General features: G+C 41.0%; 2 protein-coding genes across 9 annotated transcripts in view; both read right to left on the reverse strand.

Moving 5' to 3' along the window:
- CDC14A (cell division cycle 14A) overlaps window positions 1-23,312 on the reverse strand; it is a 108,379-nt gene that overhangs the window by 24,481 nt on the left and 60,586 nt on the right. For 4 of the 8 annotated variants that reach the window (XM_044432219.1, XM_044432217.1, XM_044432222.1 and 1 more), the window contains 2 exons: window positions 22,353-22,481; window positions 16,899-21,681 (listed from right to left, as the gene is read on the reverse strand). In XM_044432219.1, coding sequence (XP_044288154.1) covers window positions 21,276-21,681; window positions 22,353-22,481 — 535 coding nt within the window. In that variant the 3' untranslated portion in view covers window positions 16,899-21,275. Of the gene's footprint in view, window positions 1-13,678; window positions 16,261-16,898; window positions 21,682-22,352; window positions 22,482-23,312 lie in introns of those variants that run through there. The other 4 variants (XM_044432218.1, XR_006414936.1, XM_044432221.1 and 1 more) reach the window with 4 other exon arrangements.
- Window positions 4,779-5,876, reverse strand: GPR88 (G protein-coupled receptor 88). Its single transcript, XM_044432225.1, has one exon. It carries the CDS (start codon window positions 5,874-5,876, stop codon window positions 4,779-4,781), a length of 1,098 nt encoding a protein of 365 aa, XP_044288160.1.

Consider the following 23,312-nt stretch of genomic DNA (forward strand, 5'->3'; position numbering starts at 1 on the left):
AATTAGGAGGGTAGGTACTCGGAGGAGGGCTTTCTCTGCGGTGGCGCCCAATCTATGGAATGCGCTCCCCAGAGAGGTCCGCCTGGCGCCGTCGTTATTTGTTTTTCGGCGCCAGACGAAGACCTTTTTATTCAAACGTCATTTTAACTGTTAATACTATTTATTTATTTTATTCTTCAGCCAGGGCAACTTATTTTATATTGTAAACTTGTTTTATATTTTATTGTATTATATTTTATATAATACATAGAATACATAGGAGCGGCATAGAATACATAGAATACATATAATACATAGGGGCAGCATAGAAATTTTCTAAATAAATAGCTATAGCTATGTTAATACAGCTGTGACTGTTACTATGTTATTTGACTGCACTGAATAACCTATAGTCTGAAGTCAGTTTTAAGATGTAATGTGCGAAAATCTCACAGGGGCTGGCCCTCCCAGTTGTCTGAACGAGGCAGCAGCTGATAAAGAGTGACATGAAAAGACAATATAGTTTTAGTTATTTAAGACATTATGGGTTCATTTTAGCTGCCAGAGTAGAGGCACTTCTAAAATTGTTAGCCTCAGGTGCCAAACAAATCAAAACAAAACTTGGCCAGCCTTGGCAACTATGCTCCTCGATGTGCTCTGGCTCAGGCAGCAAAATGTCTTGGGCCGGCACATCACTGTACTTCTGCAATATTCAGTTGAGAAACTGAGTTTGATCTCACAAGATGCAGTTTTATCAACCCACCAAGAATGACTTTCTCTCCTAGGATGCAAACCTCTGAATTCATCTCCAGCTGCTTATGAAGCAACACAGAAGCCCTGGGAAAGTCAGCGCTTTTGAGGTGATGCTTTTTTACAAACAATGTAAGCTTAAGGCAGTCTAATTGAGCACCACAGAGGGCATTGTTCAACCAAATCCTTATAACAAAAGGACCTTTCTCTACTCCACCAGTATAGATTACAGTCCTTAAAGGTTCATCTTGTTTTTATTTGGCAATCGGCACCAAGCTGTGCATGAGGCGACAGGTATAACTTAGAGCAGTGTTCCTCAAACTGGTGCCTCCCACTGTGTTGGACTGTAATTCCTATTGTCTGTATGCTGGAAAAGGATGATGGGAGTTGTAGACTGGCACATCTTGAGCACACCAGGTTAGAAACTGGATTTTTTTCAGAGACAATATCCATCTGCTTGCAATCACATACAACTTTTTGCTTTTTCAAACTTTTCCAGTTTGGACTTCTGAGACCCTAAATTTTGAATTTAGAACTTTTGGACAACCCAGAATGAGGCTGGCCCCAGATCCAATTAAAGTTAGTGTTGACTAAGGCTGTAATCCTATGGACACTTACTTGTGAGTAAGGCCTAGAAAACACAGTGGGACTCAGAGAAAGTGCATAGGATTTTGCTGCTAGTTACAACCACACAAATGAAAATGCCACTAATTTCAGCCTGATTGTGCAAGCAGCCCAACCTTACCATGCACGCTTACTTGGTGAAAGTAAGCTCCAATGAATTCAGTGGAGTTTACTGACAGTGTGCTGAGAATTACCACTTTAGTGAACAGCAAGCTTTTGCTGGACTGGAGCCTGCATTATCAATCTATTTTATCATGTTGCACCAATCATAAAGCGAAGTTTCCACTTCCTTTAAAAAGTGTTCACAGCCTGCAATGGTATCCAGTATGGTGTATACAGACTTCCACTTTGGCAACAGGATTTTCCCTTTTCCTGCAGCCCCCTCAGTGGTACCTTCTGGAGCCAGTTTGGGCCTTGTGCTTTGGGCTGCAACAGAGAGGCGAAATTTGTTCTGCCAGCTAAAAGACACCTTCAAAACCCACTTCCAATACCTCTTTAGGTAATCAATTTTTTTACAGAAAGCAGAAGAGATAAGTCAGTACAGAACACCAAGAAATCAAGCAGACCTTTGCAGTACCAACACAACACAACCTTGTACCAACAGAACTTTTTCTTAAGAGCTTGTCAGGCTGTTTTTAGTTGTTTAAAATTTACTTTAGGTGACACATGACTTTTAGGTTAGTTGATTCAAGAAAAAGAAGAATGTAGACTCAAGAAAGTTCTTAAGAGGCTGTTGAAAATTCTGTTCTTAAGACTGTGGTAGTTAAATCCTATTTACTAATACTGAATTCATTCTTTGCATGCATGTTAGGAAAATAAAACAGTTCGTAAGATGAAGGTATCAGCTGGCCTGGGAGAATCTAAGATTTGTAGAAGTACAACAAAATGCGTACTTTACAGGAGAAAAAATAAGATGGGGATTCCCTAAAAAGCCCAATAATGATCGGGCATGCATAGAGGCCACAAAATGCCGAACTAGTAATTTGGGGGATGGAAAAATGGCCAGAGAAAGTGCAATAGAAAGGAGTGTCCTGGAAAAGGGAGCCACTCTTGAATAGGAGCATTCAGGACTGGAATATTTTGTTGTGGGTGTTCTAAATAAATCAGAATGAATATGTAAACCAAAACTAAAAAAATCCAGATCACCAGCAAGACTGAGACTGAAGTGTTTGAAGATGGTTTTCTCACAAAGTATCCCTATTTCTAATTTTTACAAAGTGTGGGAAAGCTTTTGCTCCAAGAGCCTTTTTGGTGAGGCTCTTGCAGGCTGCATTCTAGTAGAGGACAAAGCCAAAGGCAAAAGAGAGGGGCAAAAATGACAAAATGTACTGGCATATACATTTTTTTTGTTGTTCTTTTTTGTTTTTTTATCCTTTGTAAGTTGTCTGGAGAAATGGGGTGGCATAGAAAAACTTTAAATAAATTTAGTTTAAACTAACTAACTAGCTATAGTTTAAAGCTCTTCCTGGTCATAAGTAAGCTTTTGGAGAGGCATTTCAACCTTTTATCATGGAGGGAAAATTGAACAGAACCAAGAAATCACTGAACAATAACTGGTTGAAGGCAAGTGGGGGTGTCCCCTTGGGGAACCTAAAGGGCCAGATGGGGATGCTGGAGGCTGTTTCCCACCTCTGCTCTAAGGCATGAGGAACGGAAAACTACACTGTTCTAAACAAATAACTGATAGGACACCTACCCATCCTGTTCCCTCCCATCGTTCTTCCCTTTGTCCCTCTACATTGTCACATTCTCTGAAATTAACATTGTTGACGCTTTGTGGCTGAGGACCTGCATTTTGCTCACTGTGCTCTGTAGAAAAAGCCATGTTTGTTGGCCATGTTCTGTCAATAGCAATGGGAAAAATACTTCACATTTCTGAGTGCTGTGTTGTCAGTGAGAGAGAGAGCGAGAGCGAGCGCACACAAGAGAAAGTGTGTTACTCCTTCCCTGACAGATTTCTCCCCTTTCCTTGCTAATATTATAACTTCCTCCCATGTAAACAAATATAATGGCTCCCATTCAGTTAAATAGTTGCTGGTTAAAGGGTGTGCTGAGAGACATCCTGGTGACACACGTGCATCCTGTGACTCCAGAAACACCTGCACTATTGCCGTCATCCCTGCTTTGTTCCCCACCTTTTCTCCCCTGATCCCTTGAGGTCTGTTAGGTCCACAAAGACTAGTTATCAGTTACAAAATGGAGCCAGGGCTCTCAGGGACATAGTACTAGCACTTTCTGATTAAGGGAACCCTGACCAACCACCCCTCCCCCCCCCCCCCGCTGCCGATGTCCCTGTTCACTTTGCGTTTAGCTGCAATCTGTACAATAACTGGAGCAAAAGGAATGTTTGTATCAACAATATACTGTCCCCTCTTATAACACAAATTATTTTGGAGGAGGTTTGGGCCTGAATAGGCAATTAAGACCCAGTTGTTTTATTTAAAATATAGTATTGGTAGAGACAAAAACTGCTGTAAGTAGCTTCTTGATATAGCTCAACACAGTGGCCTGCATTTTGGCCTCTCCTAGGAAGAGCATCTTTGAGGACCACTGTGATGAACCCCCACTCCTCAAAATTATCACAACAGCACTGCTAGTTGTAAGAGTTAGACCAAGCTTACCCAATCAGCTGCCTGGCTAAGCAGGGCTTTTAAGGGATGCAGCTCACTATCCCACAAACCATCACAGCCATCTGCACCTCCCCATGGGCTCTTCCCTGCTTTCTCATAATGATGGGAATTTTGCTAAGAGTTAAGTCACTGTTGTACTAAAACGTTATACTTTTACAATTCATATGCCAGGCAAAAAGATGCCATCAGCAATCCTGTCCCCAAGATTTTTCCACTATCAAATGCTCAGCATTCACCTTTTTGGAACAGGCAGAGAAGAAAACGTAGGATATGAGTTGTCCTGCCTTGTCAAGCAACACAGAGATTTACATGTGCATGCATGCATGTGTGTGTGTTTTTCTCTCCCCACGTCCTGCTACTCATGATACTCTAAAATGGCGGCCAGAAAGTGAAGGTTGGACACGTACTCTATCAGTAAGCACCCCTTCTGTGACAAGTTAGTTCCTGTTGGCATTTTGTAAGTCAAGAAAGGAATGCAAATTTTTCCAGACAGAAACAAAAACTAAACCTTTAAGATCCTGACAGGCAATTCAAGGTATGTTAGATGCTTTCCTCAGCTTGATTTCACGAAATGGCGGTAAAATTCCACAAACTATGAAAGCAATTTAATACAAATATATACATTCCACACCCAGCAACCCCAGTGCTGCTGACAAGTGTCTCTACGGCAGCATCTAAAAGCCTTTCCTTTGAGCATGGAGGACGCTGCAGTTTAGTCGGTGAGTCATGTTCAATTACAGACAAATGCCTCCCGACAGCTCTTCACTCAAGTGAGGACGAGTTTCCCCAGGTGGGTCACTGAAGTACTAAGCTCCCCATACTTTCTACCTTGGTCCTCAGCTGGGATGGCTCCTGAGGGGGAAGAGACACTGTGGGGAGGGCTGTGTTGGCAGCCACTGCGGCAGCTGATGGTTCCCCTCCAGGCAGTACCAAACGCACGCAGCGCCGGAACTCCTCGTTCTTCCAGGTGTAAAGCAGCGGGTTGAAGGCGGAGAGGGAGCAGAAGAGGAGCCAGCTGGCCAGCTGCAGCCCGCGTGGCACGGGCCGGAAGAAGCAGCCCAACAGGCTTACCCACACCAGGGGCTGTGTGGCCAGGAGGAACGTGAGGCAGAGGAGCAACACGGAGATGCTGCTCAAGCGTCGCTGCACCCGGCGTGGAGCTTGCGGGGCGGCTGGGAAGGGCAGCTGCTGCAGCAGGTGGAAGTTGAGCACGCTGACCCGCTTGACGCTGACCCGCACTCTCCTCACAATGCCCATGTAGCAGCGAAGCAGCAGTGCAGTCTGGCTGAGAACTGCCAGGGCTACCAGCAGGCTGGTGTAGTTAGAGCTCTTGCTGGTGGTGGCATTTCTGGGCTCCCACTGGCCAGGTTGCCAGCTTTGCAGCCATGGGGGAACCAAGGCGAGGAGGAGGGCCAACCCCCAGGACAAGCCAATCATCCAGGCCGTGTGCTTCCGCTGGTAAACAGCCTGGTATGTGATGGGTGGTTTGGTGATGAGGACATACCGGTTTAGGGCCACCAAGAGGTGGGAAAGTAGGGAGGCAATGAGTCCAAGGCCTACAAGCCCAACCCGGAGCAAGCGATAGCTTTCTGAATGAGCCATAGAGGAACCAGAAGGCAGCAGCCCCTGCACCGCTTCCTGTGGCATCCAAAGGCCACACACACTCAGGTCAGCCACACAGCCATTCGCAATGAAAGCATTACTGGTGGTGCGTAGCTTCCGGAAGGTGAAGACCAGATAAATGACTATGACATTGGAAAAAGTCCCAGAGATGGCCAAGAGCAAGTAGAGGAGAGACAAAGAGATCTTGGTTCCTAGGGTGTCTTCTTCAGAAAGCAGCAGTTGTAAGGATCTGAAACTCCAAGAGAAGGATGAGGTGGAGCTGTTGGGCATGCTGTTGCACACAAATTAGGCTCTTCTGCACCACCAGACAAACCTCCCCACTTCTCAATTCTACAGGTGGTTAAACTGACCCATTACGAAAACGATAACCATCTATTTGATTGTGCAAAGGCAGGGCAAAGGTAGCCAGCTGGAAAGGTCCAAAGCATGAAAGGCTTCAAAAGAAGGCAAGCAACAATATCCAAAGAGGCAGAGAAACTGGTTCCCAGTGGAAACACACACAAGTGTGGCAGCCATGTCAGATTCAGAGTCATTCATTAGCAGATGTAAAAAAAAGAGAGAGAAAGACGTAAAGGGGTTCTTCGAAAAATTAAGTGAGGAGGACGCAGACGTATTCTGAGACAACCACAAGACCCCAAAAGGTAAAGCCAGATAGATCATCTGAGTCAGGGTTTTGGAAAGGCAGGCAAGCAGAAAGAAAGCTCCGTAGCACGCAGGAATGCAACCTTATACCATCTGCAGGCATGAAGTTAGCTTACCAGTCAGAAAAATGTGAGGCAACAAGAAGTGCCCTAAGCCAAGCAGGCAAAAATCAGCAAAAAAGAAAAAGAAAAAAAAAGGGGGTGGGGGGAGGAAGTACAAGGGAGTCCCAGGACCCTGCGGGGAACAGCCTCAAGATGATTTGGATGAGCAGCTCATCTGAAGACTTGGAGCTGCTTCTTTTGCTTTACAGTATGCAGAGGGTATATATATCAATCTGGGAAAATTCGGTGCTTCTAATCTTTATGAATTATTCAGCAGGTTTCAGGTTTGCAAGAGCAGGAGGGAGGGAAAAAAGCCAAGCTTGCTCAGAAAAGCCAGCAATTACACAGGCTGATGTTTCTCCCACTGCTCCCCACAGCTCTCCCCCCCTCACTTTGGTTCTCAAATCACCTTCCTTCTGACATGGTACCTTCCATTTTCTACATCTCCTGGATCTTTCCTACAAGCACTGAAAATCAGCCCCTGGATCAAACAGAAACTCCTCTACTCACGCACTTCATTTTTCCTGGCTCCTCCTGGTCTGTGTTATTCTGAGGAAAGATTTTATGCTGCTATGGCATACCAAAAACAATATCTAATTTTAGATCAAATCTTTCATTGCAATATGCAAAAGCACTCTTGCTTATTACATGCTTGCTGCTCCTTGGCAACAGAATCATGATCGTATTACTGAGCTGTCTAATATACTTACATATCTCTTTGTAATATGGTTCCCCCCCTTCCCCATAAAATGTGATGGTAAGTCATCCCAGGCTTTGAACTGGACAAGGTAGGTACAATAGTGAATTCATACTTTTCATAAGAAAAAGAAACACACACATGCCATCTATACATTTCAAATTGTTCGTTCATTTGTGAAATACTGAAAATGGCCAAGATGTTGTACAAAAGAAGGATGAACCAATCCAAGAAGTCAGTTCCACATGGAGAAATTGCTTTCCATGCATGAGTGTAGCTGATAAAGAAGTGCATCCCCGCATTGCAATGCTCATCCAGACCTCTCTGAAGTACCTGGATGAGTCCTGCAAATGGGGAGACACATACTTGGTCAAAGCCACTAGTTTTCATGTGCGACTAGAACTGCCTAAGAATCAAAATAGAAAATGCTTCTCACTATCCAATACCAATCTGATGCATTGGATCTCATCAGATGAGTGATGATCAAGTAGCTGTAGTTTCTCCAGAGTATGAATTGCTGACCTCAGCCAAGGTGGCAACTTCTGAAATTAGGTAAATTTGGCCGTGAAGTCAGAGGAAAGGCTAGTGACAAAGCCAAATGGCTCATAAGCAGAACGGATCATATGAGTCTTCTTATGGTTTTTGGTTCCAGCTCTGTTGTCTACAGGTGTTTGTTTATTTAAAACTTTTGTATACTGTCCCATCACAGAAGTCTCAGGACGGTTCACAACAACAATAAGATAAAAATAAACATAGCACAGCATCAGATAATAAATATAAAACCACAATTAAGACCATTAGCAATTAAAATAGTGAGAAAAGAAAAAGGTTTTCACCTGGAGCCAAAAGGAAAAAAGTGTTGGTGCCAGGTGAACCTGTCTGGGGAGTGTGTTCCACAGTCGGGGCACCACCGCAGAGAAGGCCCTGCTTTGGGTAGCCACCCTCCTAATTTCTTTCAAGGAGGGCTTCCAAAGAAGGACCTCTGCCTCAGATCTCAAGGGGCGGGAGGGCACATAGGGAAGAAGGTGCTCCTTCAGGTACCCAGGACCCAAGCTGTTTAGGCCCTTTAGGGCTAAACTTTAGGGCTTTATAGATAGATCAGTGCCAGTACCTTAAACTGGGCACAGACTTCAACTGGTAGCTAGTGTAAGCGATAGAGGACTGGCGTTATATGTGAATACCTGCTGGTCCCCATTAATATCCTGGCAGCTCTATTCTGAACAAACCGATGTCTTCAAGGGCAGCCCCATGTAGAGCACATTACAGTAATCCAGTTGGGCAGTTACCACAGCATGGGTCACTGTTGCCAGGCAGTGCACATCCAGGTAAGGGCGCAGCTGGTAGACCAGCCGAAGCTGTAGAGACACACTCCTCACCACCGCTACCACCTGAGATTCCGGGGACAGCTCCGGGTCGAGGAGCACTCCCAAACTGTGCACCCAGTCCTTTAGGCGAGTGCTATCCTGTCCAGAACAGGGCAGATGTCACTCACCTCAAGGGCTGAACTGCCTACCAGCAGGACCTCCGTCTAATTGCAGAACTTTGTTGGTTTGGCCCTCTTTGTCCTGACCAGTCGTCCAAAGACTGTGGGATCGTACTGGAGTGCCAGATTTGCGGGTGACCTCTTGAGGATGTTGTGTCTGCAGGGAGGATTTGTCCAAATGAGGGATGATAGCAGCATGGCTCTGTCCTTGGAGGAAGGAGCCGGGGCGAACAGTAGGGAGACAGGTGTTATTGGTTTCATGCAAATAGTTAGTGAAGCAGTATGAAGCAGCTGCTTCTTTGCTGCTGAATCTGCAAGCCTGCAGGGTCTATTCCCACAACAGCGTGCAGAGACAAGCTGTTCTATTAAATCTGGCCTGATGGTAAGTGCAGTAGTCAACTCAGTGTCCTTCCCCAGACAAAGGAAGCATTTGTATCTTTCCATCACCATCAGTACACTTTTTAAAGATGGCCTTGGCAGCGAGGTACCCTTAAAGGAGATGAGATGTAGACAAAGATAATAAAAGGTGAAAAGAAAGGGGAAAAAAGGTTGCACAGTGAGGATAAAATTAAAAGAACTCCCTGAATGACGGACAGGAGGGACATCTGCAGCTTTTTGAAAAAGAATTGTGAAACAGAGAACATTGCTGTGGCAAATGAAAATGAACTAAGCGGGAGATGGGAACCACACCTGCATGTGGAAAAGGAGTGGCTGGGACCCCCACTTAAGACTCTGCTCAGCTCTAGAATATTCCAAATTACAGGTTTGTGCAGGAATAAAACCCACACATCTGAGTCACAGAGGCTATGACGTTGCAGAGTGTGAAGGAAAAACGCTAAATGGCAGCACAGGTTGGGTGATCCTCACCATATGAGCATGTTTTGACCTTTGGAGGAGCTGGACAATTCTGCCCTGGACCAAATATGCTTCTGTGCCCTGTAGTTAGAATACCAAGGATAAGAAAACTGTGTAGGATTGTGTAACAGATTGTGTAACAGATTTTGAACTCTTGGCTGGCCCATGACCTGAAAGATTTTTCATGGCTAGGATGTACATAGAAACTTCCCTGAACAACAATTTCATAAACTTACTCTGCAGAGAAACATCTGCTTGTACAGAGAGGACTGGACTGTGCGTTTCAGCTTTAAAAACCCATTATACTCTTCACTAAATATTTTTGGTACACTGAAATAGTTAATAGTTATGGCTATGATTATGGCAATAAATATCAACAATTGCTGTAAAGATACCATGCTATTACTCCTCTGACTCACAGAACAGACTAAAAAGCTGAAACAAAACATTTTCTGCCCCCAGAACTCATATGAATAAACCTGTATCTGCAGGATCTAGTTGTGACTATCCCCCCTAGACAGCTCTTGTTTTGTACCAGCTCACAAATTCCAGCAGTCTGCCCAACATTTAAGGCACAAAATAAAAGGTCATAGAAATACAGAATACTAGAATTGGAAGGGGCCAATAAGGCCATTGGGTCCAATCCCCTACTCAGTACAGGTATCTAACTTAAATCATCCCCCAAAAAGGCTTCCAGCTGCATCTTGAATACCTCCCATATAGGGGGCCCCACAACCTCCCTAGGTTATTGGTTCCATTGTCATATTGCTCTAACCATCAGAATGTTTTTCCTGATGGGATTTGACTTCCTGTAGCTTGAGCCCACTGTGTCCTGCACTCTGGGATGACTGAGAAGAGATCCTGGACCCAGTCTCCTCCTGCCTAAACATGTTCAGTTCTTTCAGTCTTTCCTCACAGGGCTTTTCCCCAGTCTCTTGATTGTCTTGGTAGCCCTCCTCTGAACCTTTTCCAGTTTATCTTGATCTTAAAACTGTGGTGCCTAGAACTGGATGCAGTACTCAAGCTGAGGCCTAACCAGAGCGGAGAGGAACTAGTACTTCACATGATTTGGAAGAGGTATTTCTATTGACACGGACAAAATGGTATTTGCCTTTCTGCAGGAATATCACATTGTTAACTCATATTCAGCTTGTGACCTACAATGCCATCCACTTGCAGTATTCATGAGCCTATTATCCCCCATCTTTTAACTATGCATTTGGGTTTCTTTTTCCCCTAGGTGCAGAGCTTGGCATTTGACCCTGATATATTTTATCCTGTTGTTTTCAGCTCAGTGATCTTGCTATTTACAAAGATGAATGTGAAGTGAAGGAAATACTGTACATGCTTGTTATAAACCCACAGTGGAAACATATTTAAGAAGTCAGAGCTAACAATAAAAAGGATGTATGCACATCTACCACATACCCTTGCAGTTCTTAGCAGCATCCTAAGATGTGCTACAGAGATGGATTTCTAAACTCACAGGGACTCACTGGCAACATTATTACATTCCATTTCTATACCACTCATAGCTGAAGCTCTCTGAGTGGTTCACAACATTCAAGTTAGCCATCCAGATTTCAACCAAGCCCGGCTCTTCTTAGCTTCCAAGATTAGGTGGAATCAGGCACTTCAGGCTATATGGAAGCTATGTACATGCACTGCGCCTATGTTTCCTTGGCACATTTCGAGATGCAAGTACAGCATCCCCAGCATATACATGCTTGTAAAGAGCCTGTCAGCCCCAAGCAAACAAGCTATTTAAAAAACAAACAGATTCATGAACAAACAAATGTAGCTGCTCAAAGCAACAGAATAGAAATTATCATCACCCATCGTACCTTTTCATGTTGAAAGCTGCCTTCCACCCCCACATTGCACTGGAGCAAAGAACAGGGTTTGAAAGCACCACTTTAAACAGATCTCTTTTTCATCACTCCTTGCATCTGCTAGTTCAAAGGAAGCTCACCAGCTCAATCAAACATGTTTAGAGTGCTGCCTTAGAAACATAACTGTAACTATAAGACCTTACAAAACGTAACAGCATTTCTAGTCCAAAGCATTATACTCGTCTCATGTGCTGCTGTTACCTTGTGCTTCATCTCTGCATGCACGAGTGCAATCAGATTGAACTATGGTATTCCAAACAGCACTTTGTTTTAAAAAGAACATTCCCTTTCTTCATGTGTAAAAAGGTCGGGAAGACCAGGACCATCTTTCTTGAAGCTTACTTCTGACTGGACATGCCACAGCTAACTTGCACTGTGTGTGCCGTTTATGCTACCTATGGAACAGCTTGACCAACCAGCAGGGAAACTAAAAATTTAAAAGCCCTACTAAATCTTGGACCAGGTTTTCTCAGGAATTCTCTTATATGCACCTGAGAACTCAGCCGTTTCTGGGGCATGCCTTGTGTAGTCCACCACTGACTAACATGCCATTGGTATGGAGAAGAGCAAGGGCTCTTCCAGTTACTGTGTGCAGATTATGGAATGAGCTCTTGTGGGGTTGCCTATTGACCTTTGGTAGGATTTGTTTAAAAGCAGAGTAGTTGTGTTTTGTCCTGTGTTATTACCTACTCTTATAATGAAGTGAAATTACTTTATACTGTTTTATCTTGCATTATCTTGTTTGTACGTGGATTATAAAAAAGGACCTGATACCAACATTATAAAACAGGGGTGTGTTGTTTGTGACCTTCCAGTGTTTTGGCCTATAAACCAAGTGCCGCCAATGGGGAAGAACCTGGAAGTTGTCAGCCAAAATATCTGGAGGACAACAAGTTACCTCTCCTCCCCAGTTACAAACAGAAAGCAAAATTGTTTTTACTTTCTGGAATTATTTTTACACCATGCATATAGAAATTGAAAACTGATTTATTGACTGGCACCAAATTACAATAACTTTTTGTAGTTGTTTTTAATTTCCAGTTTGGCAGCTACTGATCTTCTAGGAGTAGATAGGATGAAGGGGAAATCTATGTTGCAGAATCAGTTTTACTGACAATTTGATTTATTCCATTTAAAGTATTATACTACCATTCTTTATTAACATATTCCAGAATGGTGTACAAAATTCATTAAAACAGTAATTATAACTAAGATGAAATCCACAATAAAACATAAAATCTAACTTAACATCAGATAATGCCTATTCCTAGTCCAAGTCATAGTCAAAAGGACTTTTAGAATCAGTACAGGTAGCATTGTTGGAGGTATATGAAGGAAACAAATTTTATAGATTTGTGGTACATATGTGTACACATTCCCTGGCACACAGAGAATACAAGGTGTGATGGAAATAATTGCGAAAGTATTTTCAATAAGATAATTAATCTTATTGGTTTGGTCTTTATCAATTTTACCTACTTAACATTGTATACTATGTTTTATTAATTACTGAAAAGGAGAACAAATACATGAGAAGAATTAAATTGCTCTTAAAATGGTACACATGGAGAAAGCTGGCTTGCATGTGCTTTTGATGAACAGAGCAATTTACAATAAATATATATGGGAGAATCACAACAACAATTCCTTTGTTGGAAAAGTGGCATCCTTTTACTGTATTCTGGTGTAGGACTAATCACAAAAATGGCAGATACCCTAATATTTTAAAAATGGACAAGGGGAAATGAGAATTATTTCATTTTACTAGCAACTATAAAACAAGATGCTTCGATTGTTTGACAGTTCTACAATGTATGCTCTACTGAAAGTAGGAATTTCACATTCAAAGATACATTTAAACATTGTTTTTCTTTGCCTTTAATCTCCCCCATATTCAACTTTCTGCATTTATTCCAGATCAGACATCCACTCCCATCCTCTGCTTGCCCAAGGTTTTCCTATTCTCTATGAGGAAACACACACAACATGCTCATGGGTATTTCCCATATCTGTGCAAAACATTTTGCAGCTCACAGAAGAGCAGGCAAACCCTTTGCATACATTTTCAACTAAGCAGGAAGAGGAGAACTATTTAATGGTAAAGTACTTAGTTTTAGGAGGGATGTAGAGGTGAGAGGGAAACAAGAAATGAGAGAAGCCCTCAGATAAGACAAGGCTCCCCGCTGGAATAGGAGAAGCTGCTAGGGGTGTGTGCATGCGTGAGTGTGTGTGAGTGTGGAGTGGATGTACAGGCTACATGATTGGAAGAATCCATAGTAACAGGCAACAAGCAGCAGCCTTTGAATTTGAAAGAAGGGTATAGACTCCTGGAGGTCACTGAAAAATATTATCTAAAACACAAGTATTGTATTACATAACATCTGATTAAAACAAACAAGTAGTTCTATATAACTTTCACTTTTATTGCTCATTAGCATTTATATTTAAACATTTCAAAAATAGTACATCTTTCTAGTAACTAAGCTAGTAGCAAAATACACATCAAACTGTATAGAGGTAGAATCAGAATTTGCTTACCACTCACTCATATACAGTACAGTACATTTATGTACATAACAACATTAATATTGTATGCAATGATTAAAACAACTGCAATTAAGAATGTTTCCATGATAATTGGGGCCAATCCTTCAAAATATTTCATTAAAAATATTAATTTTGGTCAACATTATTCATTCTTGATATGAAAACAGTTAAACAAATAGTACATTCCTTGTTAAATGGCCTGATTTGAATCACTGTATATGAATGAGCCTTTTGCTCTTCCCTTTGCAGCATGAACAATCTAGGAAGTCTCTAATTAACCATGGTTTCCCATTCTATCCAAATTGGAAAAAATAGGATTACAGGTTTGGGAATGAATCAGAATAGTAAATCTACTTCAAATCATGAGGAAATATCCTGACAGCTTTTGAAACTGGTAACCAAAGACTGGGCAAAATAGTAAATAACAGGTGGAAACTTCCCAACAGAGGAGTGTGGAGGCTAGATGTTTGGCCAAAAGGGTCATTCATATCTGATTAAGTAGAAAACAAAGTTTCACTTACAAAGTTGTGAATGGACAGTACTGCCGGCACAGGAGAATAGAGGAAATGCATCTATTTCAAAAAGTATTTTTGAAAGCTTTTGGTGTAGCTACAGCCCTTTTGCAGTAGCACTGTTTGAAGTGATTAAACCAAACTGAGAACCAAATGCCTGAAAGTGGCCTTTGCCACTGAGAACAGCATTTGCAACAACAACAATAAGCAGCACGGTAGGGATGTCTAAGTAGTACAGCCAGGGGTGTACACATAATGAAAGTATGCGGCTTTCTGCGCAGGACGTATGAACAATGTTCAAGTTTGTTGAGGTTCTCTGAATTCTTTCATGAAGCTCATTTCATCTCATTCCCATTCCCAAACACAAATGTGCTTTTTCACCATAACGAAAAATACACACTTTCTGAATGGAAAAACATTCCATTTTTAAAAGCATGCAATTTTTAAAAATATGCATTTAAACATATTCATTTTGTCCACCAAAATGCTTATTTCCCCATGTTTAGAGTGTGAAAATGTGCATGGGGATTTTATACATTCAGACTTCAAACATGTTCGCGTGTGCAACTGTGAATTTTCAGAAGTGTGCATCTGCACACTTTAGAAGACAAAAGCACATTTGGGAAATGGTAAAAAAAAATAATCCCAAGAACTGTGCTCCTGTTCTATTTGTGGTTGTGAATGGGTCACATCTACATGATTTGCGAAAAGGAATGCATTTCTTGTACATCTCTATTGCCTTCCTTCATGCCTAATTTTGTGGTATCAAAAAGCACTGCAACTAATGGAAAGCCTGTCAAGTCAAGATCAAAATACATGCAATTCTTACAAATTCAGTGAGTTTGAGGCTTTCCTTAATATGCACAAACACCTCCTGTATCATAGCATCATGGATTTACATTCTGACAGAGTACAATTTCTAGAAACAAATTAGGCAGGAAGAAAAATACAGGATCTAAGAAAGTCTTTGTAAAACAAATTACTGGGCTGACAATGTTAACAGATAACTTACTATTTTAAATGACTCTTCCTTTCCACAGAAAATACACTAATTCTGGCTATCACAATAAGCCTTTTTTCATAGGTATTCTAAATGCTTTTTAACATGTCCATTTTAAATACCAGCACTTCAAGCTAAAGAACAGTGATATTAGTTTTCTGCTAGTAATGATTTAAACTGAATCCACAATGAGGGGTGAATAAAATATAACCTGCTAGTAGCCCTATTCTTAATAGCCAGGATCAAGAGAGCTGTTCAAATGCACACACACAAAACCATCACCTCTCTCCTTCTAGCAGCAGCTTTTTGCACTTCAAAGTTGAGAGAGTTGAGGCGCCCTTTGGAACACAGCTCACAAGGCATGAGGGGAAGCCACCGATCAGCAAACCCCTTCCTCTCCCTGTTTGTGTAGAAGTACTCTGCATGGCCTTCTCTGGATCCTGGTCTATGTTTGAATTGCAAAATAATATATTTTAAAATGCAGTTTTGGTAAAGGAAAAAGTGAGGCCTAAATCAAAATAGAGCCTACTTTTTACAAAATTATACACACACACACACACACACACACACACAATATTTTGCTCAGTACATATACATTGTTAACACTGTATACCAGAACTGTAATTACAAATGTATTGCTAAAATTCATTAGAAAAGTCCTCAGTATTAAAATCTTGCATCTGTCCACAAAAGTGTAATGTTCAGAAGTTTAACTTCAGTGCATTTGTAGTAGTCACTAGCTGAAGCATCTTGTTAAGCCAAAAACATGAGTGTCTTAAGTTCTAATCATGTAAGAAGAGGTGTTCTCCCAGTGGGTTGTTTCCCTCAACATTGATCTTCCTTGAAGCAAAATGATTTTTAATAACAGTCCGGCTTTCACCGAAGCAACAAGGCTTTAGTACTGAACATATTCAGACTGAAGGGACTGTGCAGGTAAAAAACAAAAATTAGGGTTAAAATTCAATTAGCGACATATTATATTTGAAGAAACATAAAACAGTGTTCTTTCAAACAAAAATTGGCTAAGACAAATCCAATATAATGTGGCCAGGCAACAAATTTAATTTGTTTACACTATGGGAAGTTCAATATAAATGGACATAAAGTTAACCAAGTAGTAAATCAATGTTTTCCCAACATCTAAACAGAGGCTTAATTCCAGTCCTCAAATTAAAATTAGAGGCACACAGCCAAGAAAATTTACACACTCTCGAGTTCAGTGTTGTACTTCTGCACGAGCCAATGATTTGGTCTTTCCATCTTCCAATGAGGAAGAAACCTGGGGTTTAATGACTTACGAAGACACACAATGGGTACTTTCCTTTGAGGACTCATCATTTTGTTGTGCTTTACTATCATTTATTTTATTGAATTTATCTCTCACCCTTTTTTTTAAAAGAACTCAAAGTGGTTTACATCATTCTGCTGCTGCTCCCCTCAATCTTAGCCCCACAACAACCTTGTGAGGTAGGTTGGGCTGAGAGTCTGTGACTGGCCCAAAGTCACCCTGTTGGCTCTATGGCTGAGGAGGGACTAGAACTCAGATCGCCTGAGCAACAGACCCACGCTCTTAACCACTACTCCACACTGGCTCTTGTACATCCCATATTAAGTGTGATGGGATGTTCCAGTCAACTCCAGTGTGGAGATTACTAGGAAAGGCACTTCATGTCAATGAAGCTTTTATGCCCCCCCCCCCGCCTCCGCTTTATGTCATACTAACAGTTCTCCCACACTTCACCAGTGTATGCTGTAAACAGTCTGACAATTACTGCACTGACTCCTTGTTTTGTGTTATGGAAATTAAAGATAAATGTTAAATTGTGAGGAACAGAACATTAGGGTAGTCTTACTGGAAACTGAGGTGGGGGTAGGGTGAGATTGCTAGCTGACAACTGTTCAAAAAGGCAAATGTGACTTCTATATTTCTTCACACTAATTAAGAACTCTAGCTCTTTCACATTAAGTGCTTTAAAACAAAGGACACAGTCATAGTCACCTCTATGATTAATCTCAGTAAGGAAAAGTGCAAGATAAAATGCACTTATTGTAGTTTAATTGCGTTCATTTTAACTTCGATGATAAAAAGCACTCTTCAGTTTTTGATTACATTCAGAAAGTGAGTGAAGTAGGGTTAATTTGCATGAATGAATCAAGTAGCAAGACATTTTAGAACACACTGAAACATTCAAGAGGAGGAAGAATAGAAAAAAGTACAAATTATTATGCACAGTTACTTTGAAGTAGCAAAGATGGGCAGGAAGAAAGTTAGTAGAGTTAAATGCATGCCATGAAAACCCCTGGTAATACTTGTACTAATGGAGTCCCTTTGAACTTAAAATTCATTTTTGAGCAGAGAAAACAGGTAAACTTTTCTTGCAAGTGATGCTACAACAATGACATCTAACTTAAGATCTTGCCATCAATACTGATTGTTATTAAAGGACTTGATCTTCAGACAACTTGCCTAGCAGTAAGTTCCAGTGAAGTCAATGGGACTTACCTCCAGGTAAAGAACTCAGAAGAAACCATTCTTATGGGTAACTATGGTGCACAATGCCTTCAATATTTTAGTAATCTTATTAATACAGCAGACATGAAGAAAGTTGTATACAAGTCTGCCTGGGTTTATAATGGTCCAAACCATAATGTTGTAAATTAAAATTGGTTACATTCTGCTGTTTAGTACTTTTCTGACTGGTGCATTTTGACTCCTATGTTACCTTTTTCTAATGAAGCAGAATATCAGAGCCACTAATTTGAATGGAACCCCTAAATATTACAAAGTCTATGAAGAAGAATAGGTTCTGTTTATCAGAGTCTCTCAGACTGCATTACATAGGCAAGTCCTGGTTATTTTATTTCTTTGTCCCTGTATGTGAGTGTACAGTGATGTAGCAAATCATGTGTGTACTACATTGATCATTAGTAATCAGAGCAGTTGTGGAAAAACTGTTTCAATAATTGTGGAAATGGCTTCTGGCAGTTGGCATGTTGACCAGCCCATTTTTATTGTTCCTCACATGACCCTGAGGAAAATGTGCAGGTTGCATGTGTGAACCAGTCTTTACTTGTTATCTATATTTGCACTTAACTGACCACATGATTTTCCAATTCACGCACTCCTAGGTTTTGTCTTTGTGTGGAGATTTCCCAAACAGAGTACTGGGAAATTTACCTTTTTAAATATAAAGTATTATTGAACACTTCTATGAGCAGTTATAGGAGATAACCTGAATGACAACCTAAGCACCATTCTTAAAGGCACTGTCAGCACTGAAAAGTATTAGTACTATTCTCTCTGTCATTTGACAAAAGGAACAATTGTAACATGTCATCTCTATCGCACACATGTATGGATACAGCACATGCAACACCTTGAAAGCTAAGCATTCATTTTGTTGCACCAGTAATTGCCAGTGGATAGTGAAATCTAGGCCCAGTTTAGCATGGCATTTCCCCAGTTAAAATTAAATTTTATCTCGTTGTCTGTAGCTTGTTCAACTGTCTGCCAGACAACTTATGGCTAGGGCAACAAATGTGAGTTAACCATGGGTTAAGTAAAACAGGTTAGTGTTATGCGCTACTGCATGTAATAGAGTATTATGAGTAAAAGTATCTACATGAAACTGGACCACTGTGGGTTCTAGACTAGGCATTGCCCTGGTATCAGGGGCCAGCATGGGTGGGCAGTTGCTGATAGTCCAGCAGCTCAAGAGAGCTCAGTCCTGTCCTCTGTCCCGCTGCTTCTTCTTCTTCATTGAGTTGGCCCTGCTGTCAAAAAGTAGGGCCATGGCACCAGAGCAGAGAAGCCCATTGGATCCCCACTACACTATTTCAAAAAGAATCTTCTTTAAACCTGTCCTTTAAACAGCTGCAAGCTAAACTAAGCAGATGCTGCCCTTGGAGGCAGAATGGCCCATTACTGCACTGAGGTGGTGAAGGAGCTGCCTTTTCACAGATCTTGCACCTCCCTCAAAGACAACATTTGACTGGTTTAGGCTGGTGCTACTCAAATGGAAGATTAAAAAGGGCATTGCTTTGAAATGGAGCAGCACAGGCCCTCAGACTTGTCTGTCCAGGCACTGTGGAGCTTCCTTTTGTTAGTGGGGCCAGCTGAGGCTGGACAAAGAGGGGGAGCAGAGTAGCTTCAGGAAATTAAAAAAAGAGAGGGAGGGAGGGAGGGAAGCTAGTGACTGTGTGGGCTGAGTGACATACAACTGTGCATGGCATTGGGGGCAGGCAGGTGGGAACCTTGGATTGGGAGCTCTGGGGCTGTGGAAGGCCTTGGCAGAGCGTCAGTGAAAGGGCTGGGCAGGCAGCAGTGCTATGGAACCAGCTCACTGGAATCTGGTCCCATGCCTGGTAAGTGTCCTGTTTCTTCTAAAATCATGGCAGTTGAGGCAACCATCCTAGATCTCTTTCTGAGCCACAGTTCAGGACAATCACACTATACATTGATAAAAATGGTTACTGAACATGCATCAGCCAGCTCTTAAAATTACACAAAAAGATGCTTATATGTTCCTACTTATATTCTCAAACACTGAGCCCTCATAAAATAATCCAGGATGCCATTTAAAATACCAGCAACCTATCATAGCACACCATGCAAACATAATGAGAAATGGTGTTTCAGATATGTGCCACCACCTACATCTTCTAAATATGGTTATTCTTTTATGATATTCTAGCTAAAAAGCCTATTATAAAAACTAAATTTCTAATCTCAAAACCAAACATACTTGAAATGGTTATAGCAGTAAACACATTAAAAAGATACTACTAGGATCAGTTTGCTTTTAGAAACTGTACAATACATTATTTCAAAAGGGGGAAGTTTTCAAATAGTTCTGTATACAATGAAGCAAGATGGTGCTTGCTAAACATGTGTAGCTGAATATTACAAATTATGAAAGCAATTGTTGTATAAAACACCCCAATTTTCAGCTTTGGAAAGCACTCCACATTTTTGAATGCTTCCACACTAAATTCGAAATACCTTTATGACACAAAATGTTATCAGCCAAACCCGTTGTATGGATGCAGCTATGGCAAGAGATACTGCAATCTTAACAGTAGCAATAAAGCCTTAGTTTTTTGACCCTGTAGATTAAATCTAAGCACTGCTGTGCTTAGGCAACCCAGAATATGGTCATTAATGTGCATTCTAAGAAGCCGGGTTTGAAACAGTTATTTTAAAAATATTTGTAATGATGTAGAATATTGGAAGATTATGAAAACAAAAATATACTGATCTTAACTTTTTATATCTTAAATTTTCAAAAATATACTCTAAGTGTGTCTAATTCCATACATCAGTAATATCTGTTATTTGCATAATTTACAGACATAAAGGAAAATGCACCATAAGCAGGAACACAAAACTAGTTTTGAGAGTAAATTTAACTCAATTTTTTGAGTCAAGCTTGCATCTTTTTACAAATTTAACTAATCCCTTTCATGGGGTTAAGGCTATATCCTATTTGAATTAACGTATACTATCTTTGAATATATTTAACAAACCTGTACATTCTTAGGTTACTATGGAAGTTTCATGTTTTCAGGATTTTATTAGGATTGATTTGAAGTGGACAGCATAAGGAAGAAAGGTGTCTTCATGAAAGATGTTAGAAAGTATTTAACAAACCTGTACATTCTTAGGTTACTATGGAAGTTTCATGTTTTCAGGATTTTATTAGGATTGATTTGAAGTGGACAGCATAAGGAAGAAAGGTGTCTTCATGAAAGATGTTAGAAAGTTTAAGGAAGTATCTGTTTCTGTTACACCTTTTTTGAGTGGACATCAAAGAAACAGAAGTAAAAAGCAGTTGATTGCTTTTGCCAAGTTGAAATGAGCAAAGCCAAAACAAAACAAAAATCAAAGACACTGGTATAAAAGGAGCATGATTTAAGACAGGAAAAGAAGGTCTAGAATGGTTAAAATCTCTTTTGAAGAGGCTCTGGCTGAAGAGAGGTGCTGTCAGTTCCCTGGGAGGGCTGCTGAGGCTGTGAACTTACAGGAATTGAGCGACTCAGATATCTTGCTTGAGAAGCAGCGAGCCCCGTAAAGGATCTGTAGGTGCTGTGATCATCTGCCAGGACGCTGGGAGAAATGGTATGGCTGTTGAGGTTGGTAGCACTACTGCCGCTCCTGTTGTACAGGTTGTTGTTCAGCTCAGGGTAATTCCTGGCAGGCAGCTGTGTACTGCCACTGAAATGACTGGAGATTTGGTTTACAGAATAACCTGTCCTAGAGGACGATGATGTCAGTTTGCTCTCAGCACCATCTGAAGCAGCATACAGGTTCCCTAGAGAACTGGCTAGCCTGGAGTTTATGGAAACGCTGAATGGAAAACACATGTGGGGTAAAAATACACACAGAATGTACAAATATGTGATGATTAATGCAAGACATTTTAAAAGACACTAGGGGAAAGATGACAAATTGATACTGCATAAGTAAACGATGGCAGCAAATAGTTTGATTCTTTCTCTGAACCAGTGTAAACTACGGCACAACCATTGCAAAAACTTATGGGAAAGAATGGTACGATAATGACACAGTTATTATGCCCTGAGTAAATACATGATCCTAAGACCACATGAAAAAAATTACCAGGGACATTTGGAATTTTCTGCAGGGATTTCCTTGGAAGCCGCTCCTATATAGGAAATAACTGTTCCTTGGCTTATATAAGCAGTTGTAAGGCACTTTTAAAGGGGGAAGAAGTCTGTAGAAACAGAATCACAGCCAGAGTTTTACTAGTTCTTGAGGTCACTTCTGTAGATTATCATACTAATTTAGCACAAACTGGAGTTTGAAATGACATGCAAAATGTAAGATGAGGTCAAAATGTTTTAAGATTATTAGTAAACTTAATCCAGTAACAAAAATTAAAATGCAAACAGATAAACACGATTTGGCCAATTGTTCCTTAGGCTTTTCCATTATCCTTCCCTATTCTATTCCTTTTCCCCGTGTCTAAGGAAAAGACACAGTAGAGCAAGGCATACCTTTTTAAATTTGGGCTTGAAGATGGAGAGTGTCTGTTTATCCTTTTCACTGTGGGTGACATAGCAACAACCACTTTGGAGGACTTCAAAGGAGATATAGATGCTTGAGAGAGAGCTGCAGTGTTCAGTCTAAAAGAAGGTATAAAAAGAAAAGCACCAGCAAGATCACACAGTTAATAACTTTTCATCTTTCTGAGAGAAACCAAGTAATTAATGATTCTGAACATCTTGAGCCACTGTTAACCAAAATGGAAGCTAAATAATCAGGTTATCAGGTAGGATTCATTTAAAAAGTCCACTGTCTCTGTGTTTAAAATTTGCTTTTCGGCTTTGTGTTTAGAGGCTCTTCAGTGAAGCCCTCAGGGTGCAACTCATCAATAACTTCTTCTGAACAGAGAATACTGAATACTAAGATTTGTTCATTCCTGGAGCACGGTAAACCGTTCTGTCTATGACTATGATTTAGAAAGGCTTGTGTGTGTGGGCACACGCCTGCACACACAAAGAAAACACTTTGGGGAATATGCCACTGTTCTCTTAAAACAAGAATTTTTTGTGCCTCACAAAATGCTGCTCCAGTGGGAAGCCCAACCCTTGGGGAATACTTTTAAGGGGCTAAAATAAGAAGGGTGAAATTCAAAATCCAATCTGAATGTGGAGAACACAACAAGTGGGCCTTTGGAATATTTGAGGATTGGGAAGATTAGTGGAATGACAATTTTCTGCACCAACAGAAAGACATCACTGCACACCCTTGGAATATGTAATTTCCATATGCATGGTGTTGCAAAGATGTGATTTTCCACAGGTATTAAAGGAATGCACTCAGCAAGCTTTCCTCAAACTTTACATTCTCCTTTTAAAAACACATATCTCAAAGTATATTAGGGCACAATCCTGTGGCTGCTAGAAGCTGTCCAGATAGCCACAAAATAGGCCCAACTCTCAGCTACATTCCCG

This window comes from Varanus komodoensis, unplaced genomic scaffold, assembly GCF_004798865.1.
Source record: "Varanus komodoensis strain SLA01 unplaced genomic scaffold, ASM479886v1 scaffold24, whole genome shotgun sequence".
NCBI classification, from domain to species: domain Eukaryota; kingdom Metazoa; phylum Chordata; class Lepidosauria; order Squamata; family Varanidae; genus Varanus; species Varanus komodoensis.